The following is a 25,341-nucleotide window of genomic DNA, read 5'->3' as shown; positions in this document are numbered from 1 at the left end:
ACAGCAATAATTAACACCTGACTTTTTTTTTTTTTTTTTTTTTTTTTTTTTTTTTTTTTTTTTACACAACGATGACTCCAATCATAGAATCACAGAACGGTTTGGGTTGGAGGGGACCTTAAAGGTCATCTCTTTCCAACTCCCCTGCCCTGGGCAGGGACACCTCCCACCAGCCCAGGTTGCTCCAAGCCCCGTCCAACCTGGCCCTGAACCCCTCCAGGGATGGGGCAGCCACAGCTTCTCTGGGCAACCTGGCAATCTCATACTCCTCAGTATTTTAAGATTTCTTTCAACTTTCAAGCTTTTAACAGAATCATAGAATTGCCCAGGTTGGAAGGGACCTTTCTGATCATCTAGCCCAACCATCAACCTAACTCTGACAAAAACCATCGCTAATCTAAACTACATCTCTAAGCAATACCTCCAATACCTCTCTCTCCCAAACAATGCCTCCGAGTTATTCTGGGAGAGGACACAAAGCGCACCTGGCACTGCGGCAGTGTTGATTCCCTGTCTATGGCTCTCCCTAGCGTTAAAAGGGATAACGCACACGTAAAATCGGGCACATTCCCAAAGAGAAACCAGCCCGTGGCCAGCGTGGCCCTGCCGGCACTCACCACATGTGCTGCTTGGCTTTTGGATCCATCCCAGTTGAGGGTTCATCCAAGAGCGTGACCCGGGGGTTGCCCAGCATACTCAGGGCAAAGCACAGCTGGGAGGAAGGCAAAGGAGAGGGTAAGGACAGGGCGGCCGCGGCAGACCCCCAGCACGGCAGCTGGGGGAGCTCCCCCCACCCCGTACCTTGCGTTTCAGCCCGACGCCCAGCTTCTTCGTCGTCTTCTGCAGGTGGTCCTTCAAATCCAGGGCACTCGCGATGCTGCGGAAGAGCGGGGGACAGCACGTGAACAGCTGAGGGGTGATGGTTCGGCTTCCCCCTCGTCACACAGTACACGAACAGTCCCATGTGAAGAACTCAGTCACAAATATTTGCATATAAAGTACAAAAAAAGCAGAGCAATAAGCAGAATCAGAGCTGGGTACTGCCATACAAAACCTCCCGCCCCATGTCCCAGAGGAGGGGAGAACCCAGAAGTGGCTCCAAGCCCTGGACGCCCCATCCTTGCATCTCTGCAAGGTCATCTTAGCACCTTGTAACTTAAAAAAAAAAAAAAACCAAAAAAAAAACCCAAAAAAACCCCACACAAACAAACATACAAATACCAGTTGACTTTTGTGTGGCTGGGTCTGCATCTCCTAACATACAAATTCACGTTTGCTGAATTCACTGAAAAGATCCAATCAAACTTAAATGAACAAAAATATTGCCTTAGGAGATGCGGGGGGAAAAAAAAGCCTTAAGAAAAAATACAGCTAAAACCTTAAACGTTTCTATAATAAACTACTTACCGTTTTATGACTTCCTTAACATCGGTCTGACTCATTCCTTTGATAGCGCCATAAATTTCAAAGTGTTCCTGCAGCGTAATATCTGGCCAAAGCGGATTCGTCTGCGGGCAGTACCCCACAAATTTCACTGAGTCATCCTCGCTGCTCACTCCAAAAGAATAATCTCCCATCAGAACCTTCGAGGAGAACGGACAGACTTTACTCAATAATATTACAAGTTTCAGGACTGTTTTTGTAAAGTTTTAGCAAAAAACCCTTGCGAATGCTGGCAATAATAATACGAAAAATTAAATACGCATCCACTTTCTATGTAGTTTGTAGCATGTAACATACCTGCCCACTGGTTGGCTCAATCTCTCCAACGAGCATATTAATTAACGTGCTTTTCCCAGCTCCGTTGGGTCCTAAGAGCCCCAGTATTTCTCCTAAAGGATGGAGGACACACAAACCATTGCCCATGAGGTCAGATAAACGGATTCAAGAGTTGGTTTTGCAAATAAAAGACCTCAACAGCAGGAAATTTAACTCCAACCTTTTTTTACGCAGAGAGACACGTGTTTCGTTGCCACTTTCTTTATTTTCCTCCCCAGAAGGAACTCCTTTCTCTCATCAAACTCTTTGTGCAAGCGGCTGACCAGGATTGCTGGCATCTGGCAGGGAAGAGAGAAGCGGCTGCAGATCCCAGTAGCTCTGGGAAACCTCCCAGTTGGGGGTCTCGGCGGTGGGCGCACGGCGTTACCTCCTCGCTTTTGGGGCTGCTCAGTATTTCTTGGACGCGCAGCCTCTCCGTCTTCACGTCTTCATCTTCGCTCTCATCCGGCGGGACGTCGGGGAACTTCCAGGCTTTGGCTTTTGTAAAACATTTTCTACAGGGAAGAAAAGAACACGCCGCCTCCGCTCGGCGTTCAGGTGGAACAAAGCTCTGGGAGAAACCAGTCCAGATTTGCTCCCTGCTTTGAGGCAGAAAGGGATTTGTGTTTGCCCAACCCAGGAACGTTTATGCCGTGCACCAGAGGAGCCCCCAAAGAGCAGAAAGAGCTGTCAACGATTGCAATTATCTCGTCTTCGTGCTGAGCTCTTCCTTGGGGTACGGCATCTCCAGCCATGCCATGGGAAAGGAACTTCCCTTATTTTTCTATATTACCAAATTCCTAATTTTGCAATGATATAACTTAAAAGGAAGTTAAAAAAGCCCTGTTTTTGCACTTTATTGACTGCATTTCAGAAGACAAAAGTGAGGAGGAACAAGTTCTTTAGACACTTGGGGTGGGATATAAGCACAGGTGTTTTATTTTCTGCAGTATCCCCCACAGCTATACGCTGCATAGTGCCATTCAATCACCAGCAGCATTTTTAAAACCAGCTTCTTTGGACTACTGCTTTTTAAGAGTCTGCTCAACAGAAACCCACCTGAAAAATGGGTCCTCTCTGACTGTCCTCCCGCCATTCTTCAGCTCGAAACATCGCAGTAGGAAGAGCCACACGACACACTGCAAATAGGGCTAAAAACCAGATAAATACAGTTGTGGCTACTCGGAGCGCTGCCAGCCCTGCGAGGCTGGTGGTCCTAGAGGTGACCCTAGAGGTGACCCCACCAGGGGCATGGGTGACAAGAAGCCACAGCTCTTCCCCAAAATTAAAAGCACCATTAGATGCTGCTCAGTGGGTCGATGCTGAGAATGCACAACCAGAGTCTGCTTGGATTTAACGGCGATTATTTGGGGTTTTCGGAGAGAGGAGGGACTGTCCCCTGCTCTGGAGCTCTTACTCCACCAGCACAGGCTCCCCTAAGAATCAGGATTCACGTCGGCACCGTTAATAAGAGGACTGGAGCAGCGATGTTGAGCTGGCAGGCACAGCAGCTTTTACTGATGCGGTTTGTGCTGCAACAGGTTGCAAAGCTGCAGGCTCCAGCGATGCTCGGCATTAGATCAAATCTTTATTAATAAAGATGCCTGAGCAGAAGGGGCTCCCAGCAGGAGTCAGCAATTCTCCACAGCAAACACGGCAAATAATCAGATAATCATACTTACAGCTATAACCGCTACCAGGAGCCGGTCCCACGGGTCGTAGTATCCTCCGTTCTTTCGCTTGCCTTTCCATGAGACCTGACAATGCAAAAAAAACCCCTACATTCCGGTAAATAATCACCTACCAGAGACTGTATATTCTACACTGCACTTGAACCTCAAACCAGTCATTTAATTTATGTTGCCCGAGCACTTTCTGAGCTCTGCAGAGACCCTGCTTGCACGAGCCTGACGCCAATAAAACTCCATCGAAGTCCCTGGGGCTGCTCCCGGTTTAAAGACTCCGACTTCCAATTTAACCCATCTCCCACCACCGTGTTCACCCAGTCCACAGGCTGAGAAACGCCTGCTTTTCCTTTCGATATGTAATGGAAGATTCACTTCTTTCCTCATTTTAAAACTGCAACATTCTGCTTAGAGGAAAAAAGGTGATGTTTCACCCAGAGCTGCTATTCTTCACCTGTTAAATAGCTACGGATGCCACTACAGCGCCGGGCAGGTATCTGATATCTCGTTATCATTAAAGACACCCAACCCAACCCCAGCCAGCAACAAGTGCTCTGGAGAGGATTTCTTGTGCCCCCTTACCTTTATAAAGCAAATGAGACAGCCAATAAGGGGATAAATAGGAATGAAGATGGAGAAGACATAATGCAGGATGGTGGTTACCAGGTAAAAGTCCAGAAAAAAGGCCACTTCGGTGACAACGGTACAGAGCAAGGCTGTCTGTACAAAAGAAAAAGGGGAAAAAAGTCCATTTTCATTCAGTTTGGACTCTGCAAGCATAAGGTATGTAATGTGAGGCACATTTTTTAACGTGTTTATCATTTCGGATAGGGCAGTGATAAAGACACTTTTCAAGTTTCTCATGCATCAAGGACACACAATTAAATAAAACAACTGGGAAGCCTGTTGTGGCGTTGGAGATAAGCGACCTTCCCAGCTCACCGGAACCAAGGTGAAGTTACTCACCATTGAAAATATGAATGACCAAGATACTTTTGTATTCTGGACTTTCCTAAACGTGAAGGAGACGACGTACGTGAAGAGCACGACTGACGGGACGTAACCGATCAGGCAGAAAATCTGCAAAGACAGAAAAGGTGCCTCAGGGAACGTACAGCAAGAACCTGGGGCGGGGGGGATTTTTTGTGTGAGTATCCACTGGAATCACCTTAGTGTGCTACCGAACTCTGGATTGTCTTTGTCACTTAATTTGATATATTTTGCCAACTTGGAACACACAGCATATACTACTAAAGACACAAGTAAGAGGGTATATAGACAGGCAGGAACCTCAGTCACTCCATTTCCTTTACACTATTTCCCAATTTTTTTTTTATAACACAGGCTCTCATAAATATTGACCTGAAGATTGTGGCAAATATTAGGAATTCCAGCCTTCAGCCTTAGCATTTTTGCAGAAATTAAAGCAAGGGTAGAGGCACTGGTAGAAAAATAGCCCAGCAGCGCAACGGTCACATCCCAAACCCGATTAACTCGGAGCTTCTGGGAAAGCAGCTGGGAAAATGTGATTGCTCTCAATTACAGCCAATATCTCAGGGAAACCCGCTCTGAATACAAAAGAGACGAAGACTCGTAGTCTCTTCAATTTAATCACATGCTGCAATTCACCGCGGAGCTGGTCTGTGTTCAAAGTCACTGTAACCTCACCATTAGCTGCACGCCGATGCAAATGCGGCAATTAGCGATCGGCGCGAAGAGGGCAAAGCAGACTGAGCAAAGCAGGGCAAAAAAAAGGATGGAGCATTTCCTTGGAAGATCCTGGTATTTTAAAGCTCCAGTTTATTCCAGTTCTGAATAAAACTCAAAAATATTAATATTTTTCCCCAGGAGAAGTAGCATTATTTTGCCTTTGGCGCAGCCTGACTGGTGCCTCTGCGCCAGCAGCATTCATTAGGCATTTTCCCTGTGTATCGGCTGGAAAAATGTCTGCTGAACCATCTAATCAAAATAAACACTTGCGGAAAATAACATAACGATGCTCTCGCATCCCCGCCGCACTCACCACAGCGAGGAACTTGCCCACGTAGAAATAAACGCCGTAGTGGAAGGCGAAGAGGCTGCCGATCATCAGGACGAGGATGGAGAAGAACAGCGGGAGGTCGACAACGGCTTGGCCGGTCCAGTACGCGGAGGGGTAAAGCCCCGCGATCTTCAGCTGCGTGTACGCCTTGATCTGCAACAGGAAAAGGAAATGCAATGTGAATTAAACGTGAATTAAAATTAACACTGTGTTAATCCGCCTCCGTGTGTGAGCAGGGCCTTGTTTTTTCCCTCCCAACACACTCCTTTTACATTGATGTTGCATCAGTGCGTTACCCAGTTACTCCTGATTTCAGCTGCCAAAGCAGCAAAAAGCATTTTGACGGAAAGGAAAAAGGCTTTTCCCAAACCTGCTCTACCCCAGGCAGCAAAGGGCAGTCACATCCACGCCGCCCCTCACAGCAAAATGCACTATTTCAAACACCTCTTCAGATTTTCCCCAAACCCCGAGGTTTTTAGGTTCTTGTGCAGTCTCCCAGTGAACCTGGGACTTTACCTTATGGTTTTCTGCGTTGTCCATGGCAAAACAGGGCGGCATCCCAGTAATAATTATTCCCAGCAACACAGCTTCAAAATAGATCTCCAGTCTGAAAATTGTTTCTGGAAGATTCTGAAACATAAATCAGATTACCTTTAGTACCAGGATGTGCGTGACCAAAAAAATTAATTTAGAATTCGACTGACAATGCTAAAACATCCGTTCTCTGTATCTCCAGATCATCTGAGCTGTAGCATGAAGGAAAATACCTACGGAAGATTTCGGAGTATTTTTAAGAGTGTGTAACAAACTCTCAGAGCACCGATGTCCTGCAGCAGGTCCTCCCCCTCTCCCACAGGCCCCCCCAGCTCTGCACAGGAGCTCCACCATCCCCACGTTCAGCCTCCCAGAATCGCGGGGAGCCTGTAACAAATTCCCAATGGGACATCCTCTTTCCGAGCCCCCTTTTTCCTCCACTTCCACGAGCTGCAGAACAAAACCCCGGCACGCTTTTCAAATCCTCTTTAATTCTGCAAAAATCCATTACTTTGGGTTCTGGGGCTCCGCACTTTGGGCGCGGAGCCCTCGGTGCCGCCGACATCCCCGGGGGATGCTCCGTCACCTGTCCCCCGCCCCGTGTTTGGGGGGTGGGGGTGGGTTGCCGCGCCGCTCACCTGAACAAAGGGGTTGCTCCAGATCTGGATGCTCTCCGTCACGTTTAAATTGCGCAGGAGCAGATTGCTGACAATATTCATCAACACCGGCAGGGAATGCACCATGGTGCTGTTGAACACGACCGTGAAAATGTAGTTCTGGAAAAGGAAACCGTTTTCTGTATTAATTCTTCTGCACAAAGGGTGATACCCCGAGAGGGGTCTCCTGTGGGCTTAATTAAACCTGAACATTGGGAAAAATCTTTGCATAATGTATAGCATGCTTTGCAGGAAGCTCTGGGCTGCTCGGGGTGGTTTTAACACATCACCTAATTCAGGAAAACAGCCATGCTCACAGAGAACAAATTATTTGGAATCAATTCCCAGAACGTTTCGTGCAACCGCGACGCTGTGACAAACGATGCTCCAGACAATTACAGTCTGAAAAACAAAACACCCAACAGCCCACACTCCTACGTTCTCGTTAATGCATTTGAAAACCAGACAGGCAAAAATTTACATCAGCTAAGGGCTGCTCCGTCACGCTAATATTAACAGTTTGCCATGAATAAGAACGGGAGGAAGAGCCGGCGCTGGCACATTGCAAAGCAGTTCCTTTGTTGGAGATTAAATACGACCCCAACGTTCAAATCTTTCTGACGCTCCTTCAGTGACCCACCGAAACGAACACTTACAATCCAAGAAACTCATTTTTCTTTACACATGAGAGCACCGTGGAATTATACTTCTGTCAAATTGTATAATTCAGCCAGTAAGTAAAAAATAAAAATAATAAAAGATTCCTACACCAGGTCTCTTGTGAAGTAAAATATTTCTTTTGGTTTTTTGTATCCTTGTGGGGCAGAAAGGAGGGCGGAAGTTTTACTAGCCTACCATAATTATCGTTACGGAAGAACATTTATTTTGAACATTTTATTTATTAATATTTCCCTTCTGTCAATAAAAGCCTTCTTTGCAGGTCTCTTGTATAAGCAAGATTACATGCAATTATTTGATTATACGACTCTATCCGTGCCTTTCAGGCACGAGTCCAACAAAGCCAGCCCCTGACCTGCTGCTTGTCTGCCCTGTGGGACACGGCCGAGCTGGTCCATCCGTCCTACCTGGCTGGATTCAAGGTCAAACACGTTCAAAGCCGCGCTGTGAGGGGCAGCCGAGACGTAATCGCTGTCGTTGAACATCTCCCAGAGTATGTTCATGCTCCCAAGAGAGTGGACAATGTCATCGATAGCCGATTCTGGTGTCAGACAGAGAAAACACCACCATTACTCATCACCAGCCGGGAGTACGTTACACAGAATTATCGATGCATTTTCCCACTGATAGAACCCTATGATGAAGGATCACCGTTTCTTTACGCATGGCCACCAAAAAGAGTCCTCTGCTGTTTTGAACAACAGGAATGTTTTCAGCTCAGCTTCCCACTCAACAGCCTCCAAAGCATTCAAGAGAATGTTTTGGTTGTATTCTCCAATTAATCTGTGCAAGTTCAATGCAGCGGCGAGGAAGCGGAGCTGCCAAGGAGCACCGGCAGGATACTCCGAGTTTCAGTTGAGCAGAGAATTCGCTGAGAGAGCGGGACACCAGCAGCGCTTTGATACCACCTCTGGAGAAACGAAGCTGTATTGAGCACAAATTCCCAACAGCTCAAACAGATGCTCGTTTCTATTGCCTGTATCGCTGCTACGCGCTTTTAAAACATCCTAAGTTGAAACAACAAGGCATTTTCCAAAATGCTTTCCAAAATATGTTCATAGAATGTTGTTGGGTTGGAAGGGACCTCTCAAGGCCAACTAGTCCAACCCCCTGCAGTCAGCAGGGACATCTTCAACTCGATCAGGTTGCTCAGAGCCTCATCAAGCCTGGCCTTGAACGTCTCCAGGGATGGGGCCTCCACCCCCTCTCTGGGCAACCTGGGCCAGTGTCTCACCACCCTCCGTGTAAAGGGACTGGAAGGGGCTGGAAGGTCTCCCCAGAGCCTTCTCTTCTCCAGGCTGAACCCCCCCAGCTCTCTCAGCCTGTCCCCACAGCAGAGGGGCTCCAGCCCTTGGATCATCTTCGTGGCCTCCTCTGGCCCCACTCCAGCAGGTCCATGTCCTTCTTGTGCTGAGGGCTCCAGAGCTGGATACAAGCTGAAGTATCTAAACATCTCGCTATCCAGTTCCTTCATCTCTCTCTCGAGACAGAGCAAGCATGAGGCTACCAGACACAGGAGGAGGAGGAAAAATCTCCGAACCAATCCTACGGCACAAAGGATACCCACTCCCTACCATCTCTGGGAACTTGGAAACTCTTCGTTTGGCTTAATTTCAAGGAAAAAGTTTGTCCCCAACCCCAAAAGTTCCTTCCCCACCACAGGAAATGCTACGTTACAGAGAGCGGTGGAGACGGAAGCTGCCCCCGCGGAGCATCTCTGCTCTCCTACCTGTGGAGTTCTGCAGCAGGAGACGACTCCTGTACTTGTGATAGTCCTCGCCGGGCTTCAGCAAGTACAGATCTGGGGAAAGTTTGATAGCAGCTACAGAATTTTTGATGATGTGGTGTATGAAAAACAATAAAATCTGAACTACAAGAAAAATCAGAAAAAGCAACAACCTGAAAGAAATAAAAGTTTCGGTTTTACTAAAATTCAGAGAAAGCCAACCCAGTTTCTGTGCATGCTATTAAAACAACGTCTCCCTCGCCCTCAAACCAGCATGTATTCAACAGTAATGCATAGCTTCATACTTACTATTTTTCAAATGTAACTATGGGAAATAATTTAATCGCATCCTGCTGTTTCTCTAGGGCCATTCAAAGCAGTTTTCAGAGTTTTGTATACAAATGAGAAAGCCCCAGTACTCACATCACTCTCACGCATTTGTTTTCCCGCTTGAGACTAAGGAAATGAACTTTGGCTATGGTGGAAACCTGCTTCTTCCAGAGGGCTGTATTGCTCATCGCTGGCGCCTTCGTCTCCGAGAGCACGAGGAGGCTCTGCTCCATATCGTCAAGGGACTTCGTGTCCACTTCGTCCTGCACTTGCTGGGAATTGAACACGCTATAATCTGGAAGAGAGTAGAACTTTCTGAATCTGATGCTCCGTCAAAGCTACGTGGTTTGAAACGGCGGGGCTGGGGAAAGCTGGGTGGCCACCAAGTCCTCGGCCTTGCTGTTGCCGAAGCCATCTCATCCCGCCCCCATCTTTCCGCTTCACCCCAAGCCCAATGACACCCATCTACCCCAAAGCCGTAAATCACCTGCTCAGCAGATGCTTAAGGCAGAGATACACATAGATACACATTTCTGCCACTCACAACGTGCAACTTGCCCCAATGCCATACCATTAGCCCACGCGTGCACCTGTATTATTCAGCACCAGCGTATTCAGCTGTTAAACCCTCTTACAGCCACGCAAAAGCTTTGCAGAGCTGGATAGTCTACTAGTCTGTATCGCAAAGAAAGCTCTAGAAAGATTAAGATAGTTTAAACCATTCGAAGTTAACGTCGAAAGAAGAACTGATTCATTCCGGAGTAATATTAAGCGGTCCCAACTCTTCATTTGAATTGGAAGTTAATTTAAAGGAGGGGAAGAAAGGCAAGTTCAGCTATTTCAGCCTTAAGCGCAGGCTAATGCTGCTGTTCACGCAGAAGATTGGAAATTGAATTTATACTGTGCATTTACAGTTTCTTGAAAGTAAGCTCCATTAGGAAAATAACGCCCATTTTAAAAAGCCAGCCACAAAAAGTGCAATTGCAAAGCAAAGAAATTAGATGTAAGTACACTGGATGAAAAATTAATTACTGCAGGGACAGACAGTAAAAAGCTTTCCCCCTGGACCCTCCCAGAATCATTCCCCGCCCAACTCGCTGCTTTTGCGTGTTTTTCGTGTTAAATATTTCAGAAGCCTGGAATGCAGAGTGACCGAAGGAGCCCCATGCTGCTGGACGTAGCACTCAGAGAGGATTTTTTTACTCTTACCCCCATAGCAAAACTCCTTCTGGCAGTGACGTGGCAGGGACAATCTTACACTAATTAAGACTAAATCAAATATGAGGGAAGAGAGGAAAACAGCCGCGGTCTATCCCACCTGCTTGATCGATCTCTGCCTCAACTTCCAGCTTCAGATAGACATCCTCCAGCGTCGTCATGGACACGCCGTACGTGATGACGCCCAAATGGGAATGAGTGTCCAGGTTGGAAAACAAGCCTGGGGACAGAAGAGAAATGTACTGGTTGCTCTGGAACAGGGTCACATCGTCTTCCTGAGAGACCTCCAAGCACGTCGGAGGCATCCCTGAAGCCTTCTGCATGGTAGAAAAAAAGCAGGTAACGTGCAAACATGGTTGCTTAATTATGAAGACACAGGTCACTTGAGAACCAAGGTCGGGATAAGCTCCTTTTAGCACAAAACCTTTTCAACCTCTGTGGTCAGGTGTGGGAAATGCGGCACGTTTTCCCCAAGCTGTAGTGGTTACGAAAACCATCTCGGCATCCTAAAGCTCCTGGGCTCAGAGCTGCCTCCTGGCTGGCTGTGAGAAACATCACGCACAGGGACTGCAGGAGAGCTCATCCTGCCCAGGCATAAAGAGATTTTTGCAAATAAAACCACTGAGGGTTTGTTTTTTTTTTTTCCCGGGGTATATATACACACACAACCAGATCTATATCCATATATATATATAAAATATACAGCCAGCTCTGTAAAGCCAGCTTAACTGGGCAGGAGATCCTGGATGGCACGCATAGCTTGAAGATCAAAATGATGTCCCGAGTGAGCGCGCTTATTAGCGCCCTGGGATAAAAAAAAAAAAAAAACCACTATTGGGCTCTTGCCAGCCCCATGAACTGAAGGACTTGAGAAAACGAGAAGCGTCAGAGCCAAGGTCACACTGAAGGGAAACGCAAATGCGTCAAATGGGACGAGCAGTTGGGTACCCGATGATGCTCATCAGATCTCCGCGATTTCTTCTGCCCCAGTAGTCGAGGCATATTCCTAACCTCAGCTTCTCCTGAAAATAATTTGGGGGAATGGATCTAATCTTGCATAGAGGTGCCTGTTTTTCAAAAGTACACGCAGTGGCTGCTAAAGGTAAAGCTAATAAATTATTAACTGGTGAAATGCAAGGGGGAAAAAAGCATTTATGAAACATGAGCCGCTATTCACAGCTGTATTGATTCTCCCTTAGCTTTCCACACAGCGCAAAGGACATTCTGTTTCTTCCATTTTCTCCTGGGAGATGAACGAGGCGCCCCATGTAGGGCTGATCAGATAATTGCTGCCATCTAATGAAAACAACACGTCTGCTCCGCGCTCCCTCTCGCCGCTGAACTTTAAGGCAGTGACACAGTGCTTTTGTGGCTCTCAACAAGGGGGATTGATTATTGTAGGACTTGGGGCTTCCTGGCTTCCCGCTGGAGGCCAGCCCTGCCCATTAAAACGCTCTGCAATGAGATGATGGGTCTGCAGGACAAGGGGATTCTCGGACAAAAGGGTCTCTTCACCCTCCTGCCAAAGGGTGCTTCTCCCCAGAACTCGGCGCCAGGTACCCACGTCCATCCAAACACATCACAGCCCCCTCGGAGGAGGCGCCGAGGTCCTCGCTCGCCTGAGAAAGACCTTGCAGACTGATCATCAGCCACATCACAGCAAAACAACGGATAAGGATAAAAAACACATAAATGCAGAAGCGACAATTAAACAAGAATTGCAGGCTGTGGAAGCGGATTTCTCTTCTGCGGCCACTCAACCCTGTGGCACAACAAAGCCATCCATACCTGCAAACTTGTCCATGTCCTTGAGCGGCAGGGTGTAGACGAGCTGCTCGTCGTTCTGCTGGATGAGGCTGGCGGCGGGGATGTGCTGCCTGATCAGCGAGGTGGTCGCTTCCGTGTTGCAGTAGGCATCGATGTGCATGCTACGAAAACGCACAAGAAATTGGGTTTTAAAAGCTTGCTTTTTCCCCTTACGCAGAGCCCCAAACACACAGTACGAAGATGATAAAAGGATCGTTTTGGGGGCCAGGGGGTGCTAACCTTACAGATTTCAACAGAAAACAATAAAAAGAGATAGATGTCACATAACTGGTATCACACAAAAAGCTTACCTCAAGCGGTAGCCAATTCCCCATTTGCTTTTGAGAAAGAGAGACGATCCAAGGCATTTCAACATCCCTTGAGAAATCACAGCTTTACGATCTAGAAACAGCAGCACAAAAAAAATCAGAGGACTGCCAATTTACTCCCCAAAACCAACTATATACTTCAAATAAAGGCCTATACCGCAGCTAGAGAAGCATGACTTTTTGCTCCGTAGGGTGACTGTCACTCGGGGCCTGGGTACGCGGGGCTGTGGCAGGACTCACCGGCCAGGATGTCCGCCTCGTCCATGAAGTGGGTACTGAAAACGGTCACGCAATTCGCTTTTCTGTTTTTCAGGAGGTTCCAGACGATGTGCCGCGAACACGGATCCATACCTGCCGTCGGCTCATCCAGCAGCAACACCTTTGAGCAAAACCAAGAAGCGTTTGCAAAGCCAGATCCAGCGCAAGGTATTGGCCTCAGGAAATCCCAGCGAAGCAACAGAGACTGCGCTTTTTGTTTAAGCCGGCTGGTTAGTCCTCTAAACTTGAGGAAACAGCCTCAAGTTGCGCCAGGGGAGGTTTAGGATGGATATTAGGAAAAATTTCTACACTGAAAGGGTTGTCAAGCATTGGAACAGGCTGCCCAGGGAAGGGGTTGAGGCACCATCCCTGGAGGGATTTAAAAGACCTGTAGACACAGTGCTCAGAGATACGGGTTAGTGATGGTTTTGCCAGAGTCAGGTTGATGGTTGGACTCAATGATCTGAACGATCCCTTCCAACCTAGGCCATTCTATGATCCTATGATTCTATGATTCTAAAACAGAAAGGAAACACCCTAGAGCAAGAAGGCAGCTGTCTTCACTACGCTTTGAATAAATTACCTCCTGTTGTGACAAATGGAAAAATCATACAGTAAGTTAATGCCATAGTCTGTTTTATTCTAATACAATTACGTTTAGCTATGTATTCACTCCTCCTAGTCAGGGATGGTTAGACGTGCACGCTTTTAAAATCCCAGCGAACTGTCACACACATCACTGTCAAATACAGATCTAGAAGCACTTCCCATTCTTACAGGCCAGAAATAACACATCTGTAAGACAAAAGAGTCCCCTGGCCCCATCCCGGCTCCAAGCGCCCGGCTGGCTTCGCAAGGAAAGTCTCCGACGGTTTCGCTGTCGGGAGCTAAACGTTACCTGCCAGAGACAACGCAAAACTCATCACGCTATTTATGTCACAGAGAGATCAAATCCAGAGCTCCTGCCATTACCTAAGCCATTGGCATCCTCAGGCATCAAGCTATTGAAGGGATTTTGTTTAAACTATAAATGAAGAAACAGGGAGCAACAGATGCTCACAGGGACAATTTCTGCACCTTGCACGTTATTTATATGCGTTAGTCGGTTGGGACAAGAGACATCAAGCCCAAGGCGCGTTAATGACGGCATTTGGGAACGCCTCCGACGCACTCACCTTGGGGTTCCCGAGAACAGCAACTCCCACCGACAGCCGCCTTTTCTGCCCCCCACTTAATTTTTTAGCTTGGTTGTCCCTGATCGGCTGCATATCCAAATCCAGCAACACCTTCTGCACCTTCACAACATAAGAAACGCATTTATTGTTAAAAAAAGGCTATAAGGTTGTGGGGTTTTTTTAACCAGATTATTAACAATTACCATTCAAATTAACTCCTCCTCATTCACAGTGTATTCCGTATCTGAGCTGCGCACCCTGTACAAACCTGGACAGCCAGAGTCTTAAGCCCCAGCAAACCCAAAGAATTAAAAGGGGTCTATGCTTGAACACAAATGCTAGGATTTAAAGTTTTAAAAGTTCAGGAGCATTTTAGTTTCCTGGGAAAAATTAGCACTTTATCTGTGTAAAACCATCTGTCTGTTCTCTGCCTCCTCGTCTGTTATGCTGTAAAGCAACATTCCCCTGTAAATCTGTTTTAAGGAAATACCTGTGCCGTGTAAGGGTATTTTGCCCTACAGGCTAAAATTGAAACGTCAGACAATATTTGTGCCCAGCCGACTCACCTCCTGTATCAAATCGTTCTGAGGGATTCCTTTAATTGCAGCAAATATGGAGAGATTCTCCTCCACGGTTAATATATCAAAGTGGATGTCGGACTGGGGGCACACCCCCGTTATCTGTCGCACTTCGAGCATTTCATCGATTTCAGAGACTTTGTGCCCATAGACGGAGACGAACCCTAAAAAATTAAAAAAAAAAAGCCAGGGGCAATCAACGGAGAGGTTCTGTTACAGCCAGAGCGCAGAACAGCGTGAGCATGGAGCTAAAGCGGATTCTTCCAGATGTTATCCAGAGAAAAATTTGGTGCATCCCGAAATAACCATAAGGTTATTTTTGTTTTCGGAAGCAGGGTACCCCAAATCTCCTAACTCACCATCGGTGGGCGGACACAGCCCGCAGAGGATGTTCATCAGCGTGGTTTTCCCCGTCCCGCTGTGCCCGAGCAGAGCCGTGATCTGACCTTCGTAGATGTCGAAGGATAAATCTGGTCCCCGAGGCAGGCGCAAGAGAAAGAGGAGACGTTACCAACGTGCTCCCGGCACCCGGAGCCGGCTCCTAGCGCAGAGGTAAATTCAAATACCGACATATGGGGTATGCATTCACGCTCTGCTCCGAGGGACACCTTACCTCCAACGCCCCGGCACGGGACCACCGGGGCTGGGACGGTCCCTGCACCGCCCGAGGGGTGGCCACATTTAAAAGCCACACGGGGAAACGAGATGAAAAGATCAGGGAAACGGGGCAGGGAAGAGCATATCACTAACGAGACGGGCAGAGGAGGAGTAACAGGGATGATTCTTTAGTGATGGAAGGGCTCCTCTTTTTTGGGGCGCCGTTTTAAACGCTGCCAAAGCCGTGAGAGAAGACACACGCAAGCACATCTGGCATTCATGCTCCAAGGTCCCACCCCACTAAAAGAAACCAAAAAGCCCAAACTGAAACACAAAAGATCACTCGGCAATTCAGCTATCGCTCCTCTGTGCCTGATAAGCGGCTAAAAAGCTAAAATGTTCTTACTTCGGAGAGCCTCCACAGTTTCCCCCTTTTTCCTGAATGTTTTCTGAACACAGCTGATTCTGAAAGAAGACACGTCATTTTACAAACTATTTTAGGATCTTTATATGTCACTTTGAATGATCAACAGTCACAACAAGACGACCACGCTAAAGTGGCACCAGACACATTAATGACTCGTAGAGGCAAGTCAAGAGACAGGGCGTCTGGTCGCAGACCTTAGTCCATCTCCACCCTGGTATCAGAAAGCTTTTTCTGGTCACCTTTCTAAGGCATTTCCTATGGTGACAGACTGAATTATTTCAAATCTGTGTTTCTTTCACACAGTGGAACAATTCACCAGAGGTTTCCCAAGCTAGAAAAGGGCACAGCTACTCCGCAATAATTCCACAGTGTAACAGAAGACCCAACAGACACGATGTGGGAAACAGATATTAGTACACCAGACTCCAAAGACATGATTATTGACTGTTCTTGATCAAAGTTAGGCAAAAGAAAGCAGGTATCTTTCTCTCCAAGAAAGGTAAAAACTTTCCTTCCAGCTCCACCGTTTTCAAAATGAAAACACCCAACTATTTTATCTGAAGGCACCCTGCGAAGGATGGGGTTTGGAAGCCTGGCCACCCTGACAATGAGGATTGGGAGTGGATTACAGGTGTGAATAGTGGGGAGGAGAACTGGGTATGAAAGAAAACAAAACCTGTACACGTGAAGATGACAAGATAGTGAGAAAATGATGGAGAGCTGCTGGAACGATGCCATGGAAAGAGTCCAGGGTGGATGACCAATGCAAAAATGGCCACAATGTTCTCATGAGGATATCAGGATTAAAACTGGACCCTCCAGCCTGTGGCAGATGCCCAAAGACACATGGATAGCGCGGACAACACAAGACTCGTTCTGCTCACTAAGCTCAAATAATTATTTGAGACCAGCGGAGCCAACCCCAAGGAGTGGGAATGCGGAGTTCCCCAACTCCCACCAGGCTACGCCATTGGAAAATGATAGAAACAAGGGCTAAAAGGAAGATACTGAAAATAATATCCAAGACACGCTAAAAATACATGACAGTCCACAGACAAGACAACAGGTGACAAAAACGCAATGCAAAAGATGAGCCTGGCCATCTATTTCGCAGTCTTGTTTTACCCTCTTAGATACGGCGGCTGGGTAAAACCACCACGAAGTTCTCCTCTCGTCTATGGAGAACACACCAGTCTTCTCACAAACCTACAATTCAGCTTTTTCCTCCTCAAATGCGTGTTACCAGAAAACCAAACCCTCCCAGAAGAGTAGGCGTTTCAACATCTGCAACCGCTTACGCCTCTCGTGGCCTCAGCGAAACTGAGGGAATGGAAAACTGGCCGGTTTTGAGATGACTCCAACTGGAGGAACGCAATCCACAAACAAACCCTTTCTTTAAGCCCAGCGATTTACCCTTGGAGAGCATCCATGGCCTTGATGATGGGGCTTGACTGAAAATGGGAGCCGGCCGTGTCGGGCGCGCGGAGGACGCTCCGCAATGCATACCATATGCTATTTGAATCCGACGATGGGAGAAACAAGAGCGGCTTTTCAAATCACAGGCTAAAACGTCAGGGCCCCAGGTGACACGTGGGGCAGGGCGGGAATCCTACCTGATGGCCTCTTTGCCCTGAAACTCGGAAGGCATGGGTTCCACGATCTCACTGAAGCTTATGCTGCCGTTGACGCTGCTCTCGTACAACTCCTTGTAATTTTTTCTGTGCTTTGACCAAAACGAGGGCTTCATGAAGAAAAACGGCGTGCGGCGCAGTCCAAACTCCCCTGGGTGATAAAGAGAAAAAAGACCACTTCTTTCATTGTTGTAACCGCAACATTACAAAGCATTGTGAAAGTACAAAAAGTACTGGTGTAAGAGTAGATATTCCTCAGCTTTGGGGTTTTAGCTATGAAAGCCACGAGCTATCCCGCTAAAGGTTTAGGAGCCAGCCCACGCCCCTGTTCCCGAGGGATCTCATCTGCCAAGTTTACATTAGCCACGGTTCCCACCAGCAGGTTCCAGTTTTGCGAAGTATTTAAATATATGTACAAAGCTCTTCCCGTGGAAGAGAAATCCCCGGCGCTGAAAGAGCAGGGACTTAAACACGGGCAACCTAAAGCCAGAGAGCTCAGAGGCGAAGGGAGCTGAAGGGCTCAACCAGGCATTAGTCACAAGATTAACAACTTTATTCTACGTGTCATGCGAAACTCCTGCCGTCACAAGGAAAGGGCTGGAACAGGCAGGGCCTTCTTTAATTTCCAAGGCTAAAAGAGCAAAGTGCCAAGGCACTACCCCAGTAAGGGAGCTTTTCCTTCAGAAAGAGGAAAACAAGGTCTCGCTGGCGTACCTAAAGGCCACCAATTCTAAACGTGCTACCACCCCGCTTCCCGTCTCACAGCTTTAACACAATGTGAATTATTTCAGCTTAAAGCATCCCGAGTCACAGTGTAAAATATATTTGTAAAGAGCGGCATCTCCCTTCTCCACAGCCAGAATTAAGTTAGAAATTCCACCAGGCTCCGGACTTCAGGAATTGGCGATGCTGGCGCGGTTCAGTTCCGTTTTTCTCATGAACAAACCTGGGATAACCTGATCAAGGTAGACGGCGACAAGCAGGTAAAATATGCTATCCAGCACCAACAAGATGAGAGAGATGAAGAGAGGGTAAGGGCCGTGATTTAGATTTGAAAATGTGGCGCCATCTTCATAATCCTCCAGATGCATGACCTGCCAACAAACACGGAGAGAGGGGATGTTACACGGCACCAGCCTGGAAAGACACGACAGCAAAGTGCAAAACTCGGCAACAGGAAAAAAAAAATAATTAAAGAGCAACTAAGATCACAGCAACAAAACAGAAAGAATAACAGTTGCCTGACGGTGTGCTGTATTTTACTTGATATTAAATTGCCGCGGGAAGCTATTAAAACAGGCATTTTCCCCCACCAGTGTCAGTTTGTTAAAAAAAATAAATATATTTAAGAATATCTATGTCACTATTTATTTTAAAGCGATGCAAGGCAAATGAGCGTGACGGGAGGGGCGAAAGGGTATTTACCTGGGCGACACCGATCAAGAAGCTGCACTGACACAAGGGGCTGAAAACCCAGACGAAAGACTTGGGGAAATCTTCCAGCAGGACAATATTAAGGCCCACGAACCCAAACACCAGCGTGGCCAGGAACTCCACGATACCCACGTGCTTCGACTTCTTAAACAGAGGCGTCAGCATAAGTGCAAAGAAAACCTAGGGACAGATCAAAAAAAATATAAGAAGGTACTATATTAAAAAATAATAATAATACAGGGTACAGAAAAACTAAAAAGACTATAGCCTCAATTTCGCTTCTGATAATCGTCCGATTTTCCTGGTATAGCATTCACCCACGTCCCGCCCTTACAAACAGACCTTCGGGAGGGAGAGTTTCCCAAAGATGCCAAGCGATAGAGCACAGAAAAAAAAAAACCGTAAAAGAAAAATAAGGAGCCATATGGCTGAGCGTGCACGTACGCCCTGGTCTGTGCCTTCTGCCTATGACAGTAAATAAATGATGATTTCTGCACCGGTTGCTTATGGACTCAGACAAGCAGTTTGCTGTATAAATTAATTCTATTACTTACATTCTATTCTATAATGTATACAGTATTCTATACAGATATAATTCTATAGCCATTCTATAATTTATACAGTAATTCTACCATTGCACCATATGGTAACAGCAAATGTTTAGAAGAGGGCACGGGTTTGGACATCAACATGGTGCTGTACGGAGTGTTTTCGGTTCAAGGACACGCAATTATAAACCCAAGATAAGTCGGTGAGGGGAGATATTTCTTGCAGTGATGGTCCAGACCTGTACAACACCCCACCCAGGACGGGATGGGGACGGGGAGAGGGCAGACACCCAGCACCCTCCATCCTACAGAACCTACCCTTGTTCAAACGCTCCGGTAGAGAGAACGGGACCAGATGGGAAGGGAAAAAACCAACACAGGGATGGGACGGCCAAATGCTGCAAGACTAGGAATACTTACCGAGGAGACTCCATACAGGAAAAAGAGGAGAAATATCACGAAGGCGCTGCTCTGGGGGAAGAGGGAGGAGGCCGTGGCAATCACCGCCATGAGAATGGACATGACAAAAATCAGGCTCATGTAGAGCAGCACCCAGGAAAGCCTAGGAGCAAAAAGGGGAAGGAAAAAAAAAAAAAAAAAAGAACAGAAACCGGTCAATAAATCCCCAGCCTGAATTATTCACAGGCAAAACCAGCTAAAGCCACCATTCTTTAATATTCCAGACAGCTGCACCAAAGGACAGGCCTGCGACAAAACAAGAGCCCCCAAATAAAACGAGCTCTTGTAAACATCCCTGTAATTGTTCGAGGCATTAGAGCACACGCATCGATACCCACGGCACCAAAAACAAACACAATTAGATGATTCATGATTTTTTTTTTTTTTTTTAACCTGCATAATTAATTCCCTGGTACAACCAAAAGAGAGTAACTGAGCAGTAGGTTTTAATAATTAAAGAAATTCTATTTAAAATTTAATACGCTAGTCATCCCAGTAGCTGGGCAGGGTAATAAAATCCTTTTCTTTTTGAAAGACAGAGCTGCCAGTCTGGGAGCAATTCTGACCTCAGGAAACAAAGGCGGTTTGTGTACAGGTAGTAAAAAACGACGCATTTTCCTCAGAAGCAAGTTTCTGAGTTATGCTCGGTGGCCGAGCAAAGCCGCCTTACCAGCGCGCCTTTGCGGATCGTTCCCATTTCACACTGGGAAGAGTAAAAATGATTTTCTGCAGAGCGGAGACGCTCGGTGCTGACGCGTGAGCGGTGCAGGACTCCGCCAAATACGATTTGCCACCAAGGACCTACCGCAAACAAACACAACGCACTGCCAGAAAGAGCTGGGGTGCGGAAATCAAAGCAACCAGGAAAAAAAAAAAAAAAAAAAAGTAAAAATAAGCCAGCCAACCCCCGCCGGCTGACAGGGTGCAGCAGGGAAAGATGCTGAAACGCCGCAGCAAAGGTAAAATACCCCATTTTTCTCTCTGCAGCTCTCAGTGGTTTCAAATTAGTACATCCTCTCATTTGGGGAAAAAAAACCCCACCGTTATATTGCACAGGACAATTTCCATCACGGTAAAGAAATAAAATAAAACCTGTTGCTTAGAGTGCTCTGTCACGTTAAAATTATAAAGGGAGGTTCATGTAATTACGTGGAGGGGGAAAGTGCTGCTAAGCACTGAAGAGAGACTGCAGGTGACCTGCCGAGACGGAGAAAAGGAGGTACCGAGCCAAAAATATTGAAAAACAATAAAAATAAACTATATAAATATCTCACGCATCATCATGTTTAATCCCTCCAAGCCTGGCGTAACTTTACCAGCACAAGCACAACAGTATTACTCTGGTATTTAACTTATGAAAATATTCCTATCTTCAGGGTACCGCAAGTATCTCCACGTTAGATTTTATAGAGTATCTCACTTTTAGGCTGCTTTCAGTTAATCACACTGAAAACAATTAAAAAAATGGAGGATGGGATAAAGGAGTTTTCCTAGAAACCGTTATTTTTTTTTTTAATACTTCTTTTAGCAGCCGTTAAGTATTAAAAAAAATAATAACGGGTGCTAAAAGAAGTATTAAAAAAAAATCTTTTAGAAACCGTTATTTTTTTTAATACTTCTTTTAGAAACCGTTATTTTTTTTAGTATTTCTTTATATATTTCATACTTCTTTCATAAAGAACGGGTTATACCAAACCCTCACGTACCAAAAGGCAGTGTCGTGAAGTCCCAATATTTTTAAGAATTCCTTCAGTTTCCTCTCCTTTTCTGCCACAATATGAATGGCCAGATAATACCCAAACGGCGAGAAAGCGATGACGAGGTAAATCAGAATGATCACGCGGGGGAAATTATCGATTTCCACCACCGCGGCCTCTCCCATGACCATGGCCCTCGTCAACTGGAGTTGTTCCCACACCGAGTGGTTCGTCTTCAGCTACAAGGAAAAGAAAGAAGACTATTTTTGCATCGCTCCTGATTTTCAGCCCCAGCTCCATCCCCCCCTGACGGGGAGTGACCTGGAGCCCCTGCAACCCCGCTGTCCCCAAATCCGCGTCCAAAACCTGGGGGACTGGGGAACATCTGGAGAGAAAATGAACAATTTTGCAATTCCTATCACCTAAAAAAGATGAGACGAGCCGCATGACAGCGAAGAGGGACAAAGGCATTGCTGACAACCATGACACCTCTGCTGTGGGGACAGGCTGAGAGAGCTGGGGGGCTTCAGCCTGGAGAAGAGAAGGCTCCAGGGAGACCTCCCAGCCCCTTCCAGTCCCTAACGGGGCTCCAGGAAAGCTGGGGAGGGACTCGGGATCAGGGAGGGGAGACACAGGATGAGGGGGAAGGGTTTTAAACTGAAAGAGGGGAGATTGAGATGAGACACTTATGAAGTTCTTTGCTGTGAGGGTGGTGAGCCCCTGGCCCAGGCTGCCCAGAGAAGCTGTGGCTGCCCCATCCCTGGAGGTCACAGAATCATAGAACGTGTTGGGCTGGAATGGACCTCTGAAGGCCATCTAGTCCAACCCCCTGCAGTCAGCAGGGACATCTGCAACTCGATCAGGTTGCTCAGAGCCTCATCCAGCCTGGCCTTGAATGTCTCCAGGGACGGGGCCTCCACCCCCTCTCTGGGCAACCTGGGCCAGTGTCTCACCACCCTCAGTGGAAAGAGCTTCCTCCTAATGTCTGATCTAAACCTGCCCTGCTCCAGTTTAAACCATTGGCCCTCGTCCTATGGCTCCATGCCCTTGCCAACAGCCCCTCCCCAGCTTTCCTGGAGCCCCTTTAGGCACTGGAAGGGGCTGGAAGGTCTCCCCGGAGCCTTCTCTTCTCCAGGCTGAAGCCCCCCAGCTCTCTCAGCCTGTCCCCACAGCAGAGGGGCTCCAGCCCTTGGATCATCTTCAAGGTGTTCAAGGCCAGGCTGGATGGGACTTGGAGCAGCCTGGGCTGGTGGGAGGTGTCCCTGCCCAGGGCAGGGGGTGGCACTGGGTGGCTTTAAGGTCCCTTCCAACCCAAACGATTCAATGATTCTATAAATACAGACAATAAAATTGTACGGCAAGTTCTGCAGCCCCTTTTGGTGCAGCATCTTAAATAACATTTTGGGGACAGCACCGTCAAGCCTTCGTGTTTTTACAACTGCTGTGATACATGGTTCGGGCTCATTTGGGCACAAATGAAGACAAATATCCACGTTATTCAACAGGACAAGAACGCTTCTATGCAAAAACATGGCAAAACACACATGAAATATTCTGCCTTCCCACTGAAGGCAAGCTAATTTTTGATAAGGCATTTTTCACAATCAATAGGCAACTTCCCAAAACCACTCGGAGCCAAGGCAGTCCGCGGATTCGAACCTCCTTGGTTTTATTCTGTTATTTTTTTCCGGTTTACCTGTATAATCACAGCATCAATGCAGGCTTGCAGAGCCGTAAATCCCGAGGTCCAGTACGTCACTGACTCACAGCCTTTCCGCAAGTTGGAGCAGCTGGCTGCAGAATAAAGCAAAGCATTTGAAAACACAAAAAGACGGAGTTCCGGCCGTCTTATCCCTAACGTAAACGCAGGGCAGCTTGAGGTCCCTTGGAAACGGTGGGGAAAACTTCCAAAATAACACTGTATGCAACATCAGGCCAAAAACCAACAAGAGGGTCTGATTTTTCAATTTATCCCTTTAGGGATATATGGAAGAGCGGGCACGTTTACCTCTCGATTCCATATAAATGGAAGACATGGCGACCGAATCGGGAAACCTCAGCTGGTAGGACATGGCGTCGGTGAACACCACCCCCACGAAGTTGGAGGGTTTAAAAGCACTGGCCGCTTGCAGCTCCTCTTCGCTTAAATACTCCTCTGTGATGATGCCTGCGGGACGGAAGGAATCATCGTGGGGACTTGGGCAGCAACGCAAATACACAGAAAAACACACAAAAAATATACAAATACAGATATATTTTTATATATGTTATATATAAATATATATACATTATATATAAGTATTTATATTTATATATGTTATATATAAATATATATACATTATATATAAAAATATATATTTAGATATATTTTTGGATTTGTGGGTTTGGGCAGCAGCACAGCAGGAAGAACAACTGTGCAACGGTTTTAAAGAAGCACCATGTTAAGCATTAATAATATATTTAGTTTCAGAGATATATACATAAAAAAATACATATCTCTTTATATAAAAATATATATACATTATATAGAAGAATATATATTTATATATAGAAATACATATATACATCATTATAAAATATACATTTATTTATAAATATATGTTATGAAATATATATTTTTATACACACATATATTTGTGTATAAATATATAGATTATATATAAAAAATATATATGTGTGTATAAATAGATCCATCATTATACAAATATATATTTATATATAAAAATATATTTATATATAAATGTTATTATTAAAAAGATATTTATATATTTTTTATATATTTAAATTATATATAAAGAGATATTTATATAAATATACGTATACATTATAGATACACCCACACACATATATATATAGGATTATATTTTTGTCCCAATGAAGGCAATACTCTCCTGAGCAGAACCCTGCAGGAATGTCGCTCACTAGCAGGGTGGGAAATTCAAATTTACCCCCAAGTCTTCCCCTTTTTCCCCATTTTTTGCTGCTCCAGCAGGTTCTGTGCCCCAACCCTCTGCCGGTTGTCTGAGAGCCCACCCTCCAGCACCAGCGCTTTTCGAGAAGGGCCGGTTAACTGGCTAAATCTGTGAAAACGTGGTTATTTTGCCACCGACTTCAGCAGCAGACGGGAGGGAGATGGGCTGTGAAGCAGAAAACGGAGCCGTTTGCTCAAAGCAGCCGAGAGCACCCGTAAGGGACACGCGGATCCCGTGCAAATGCTGCGTCTCCGCGGTACCACACGGAAGAGAATCAAAGATCCCAAACTAAAAATGCATCAGAGTGGTTTTGGAGAGAGAAGTTCCCGTTGGATGTGTCAGCTGTGCAGGCAAAGCACTTTAAAAGAAAAAAAAAAAAAAAAAAAAAGAAAAATCACTTTCGAAAGAAGACGTGACACAGCGTTAATGGGAATCAGCATTAAAAAAAAATAATTAAAAACAAATGTTGTTTTGCTAGTAACAACAGGAAAGAAAATGCGACCTAATGTATCTGCAGGACAGCAGCGTCTCCTGAATTCGCCCCAGGATGGCGCAGGACAAATATTAATTAACCCTAGAGCCATTCGGGGGTTTTTGTACTTTGCATTTGGGTCCCCTGAAAACTTTTCCTGCAGCCCCATCCCACGTGTTGGCTGCAACGGGAGCACGGGAACCACGTGGAGATGGCAGTGCCAGAACATTTGCCAACAGAGCAAAAAAAAAAAAAAAAAAAAAAAAAAAAAAAACACAAACAAACAAACAAACAAACAAAAAACAACGCCTTGGCAGCCTGTTCTCTATCTG

The 25,341-nt window shown here is 46.3% G+C and overlaps 1 protein-coding gene across 12 annotated transcripts in view; it reads right to left on the bottom strand.

Moving 5' to 3' along the window:
• Window positions 1-25,341, bottom strand: part of ABCA5 (ATP binding cassette subfamily A member 5) — a 52,271-nt gene that overhangs the window by 6,151 nt on the left and 20,779 nt on the right. For all 12 annotated transcript variants that reach the window (XM_054221420.1, XM_054221423.1, XM_054221415.1 and 9 more), the window contains 31 exons: window positions 23,574-23,732; window positions 23,262-23,359; window positions 21,575-21,804; window positions 19,830-19,971; window positions 18,853-19,041; window positions 18,374-18,521; window positions 17,410-17,578; window positions 15,776-15,834; window positions 15,132-15,242; window positions 14,761-14,936; window positions 14,195-14,314; window positions 13,002-13,140; window positions 12,744-12,834; window positions 12,415-12,554; window positions 10,727-10,846; window positions 9,502-9,703; window positions 9,082-9,251; window positions 7,760-7,893; window positions 6,657-6,794; window positions 6,001-6,114; window positions 5,467-5,637; window positions 4,410-4,523; window positions 4,026-4,163; window positions 3,441-3,515; window positions 2,818-2,909; window positions 2,147-2,273; window positions 1,940-2,057; window positions 1,741-1,832; window positions 1,408-1,583; window positions 802-877; window positions 618-712 (listed from right to left, as the gene is read on the bottom strand). In XM_054221420.1, the coding sequence (XP_054077395.1) occupies window positions 618-712; window positions 802-877; window positions 1,408-1,583; window positions 1,741-1,832; window positions 1,940-2,057; window positions 2,147-2,273; window positions 2,818-2,909; window positions 3,441-3,515; window positions 4,026-4,163; window positions 4,410-4,523; window positions 5,467-5,637; window positions 6,001-6,114; window positions 6,657-6,794; window positions 7,760-7,893; window positions 9,082-9,251; window positions 9,502-9,703; window positions 10,727-10,846; window positions 12,415-12,554; window positions 12,744-12,834; window positions 13,002-13,140; window positions 14,195-14,314; window positions 14,761-14,936; window positions 15,132-15,242; window positions 15,776-15,834; window positions 17,410-17,578; window positions 18,374-18,521; window positions 18,853-19,041; window positions 19,830-19,971; window positions 21,575-21,804; window positions 23,262-23,359; window positions 23,574-23,732 (4,123 nt within the window). The remainder of the gene's footprint in view (window positions 1-617; window positions 713-801; window positions 878-1,407; window positions 1,584-1,740; window positions 1,833-1,939; window positions 2,058-2,146; window positions 2,274-2,817; window positions 2,910-3,440; window positions 3,516-4,025; window positions 4,164-4,409; window positions 4,524-5,466; window positions 5,638-6,000; window positions 6,115-6,656; window positions 6,795-7,759; window positions 7,894-9,081; window positions 9,252-9,501; window positions 9,704-10,726; window positions 10,847-12,414; window positions 12,555-12,743; window positions 12,835-13,001; window positions 13,141-14,194; window positions 14,315-14,760; window positions 14,937-15,131; window positions 15,243-15,775; window positions 15,835-17,409; window positions 17,579-18,373; window positions 18,522-18,852; window positions 19,042-19,829; window positions 19,972-21,574; window positions 21,805-23,261; window positions 23,360-23,573; window positions 23,733-25,341) is intronic.

The sequence above is a fragment of the Rissa tridactyla genome, chromosome 15 (genome assembly GCF_028500815.1).
Source record: "Rissa tridactyla isolate bRisTri1 chromosome 15, bRisTri1.patW.cur.20221130, whole genome shotgun sequence".
Classification (NCBI taxonomy): domain Eukaryota; kingdom Metazoa; phylum Chordata; class Aves; order Charadriiformes; family Laridae; genus Rissa; species Rissa tridactyla.
The sequence above is the reverse complement of the archived record's forward strand: the minus strand, read 5'-3'. Positions and strand labels throughout refer to the sequence as shown.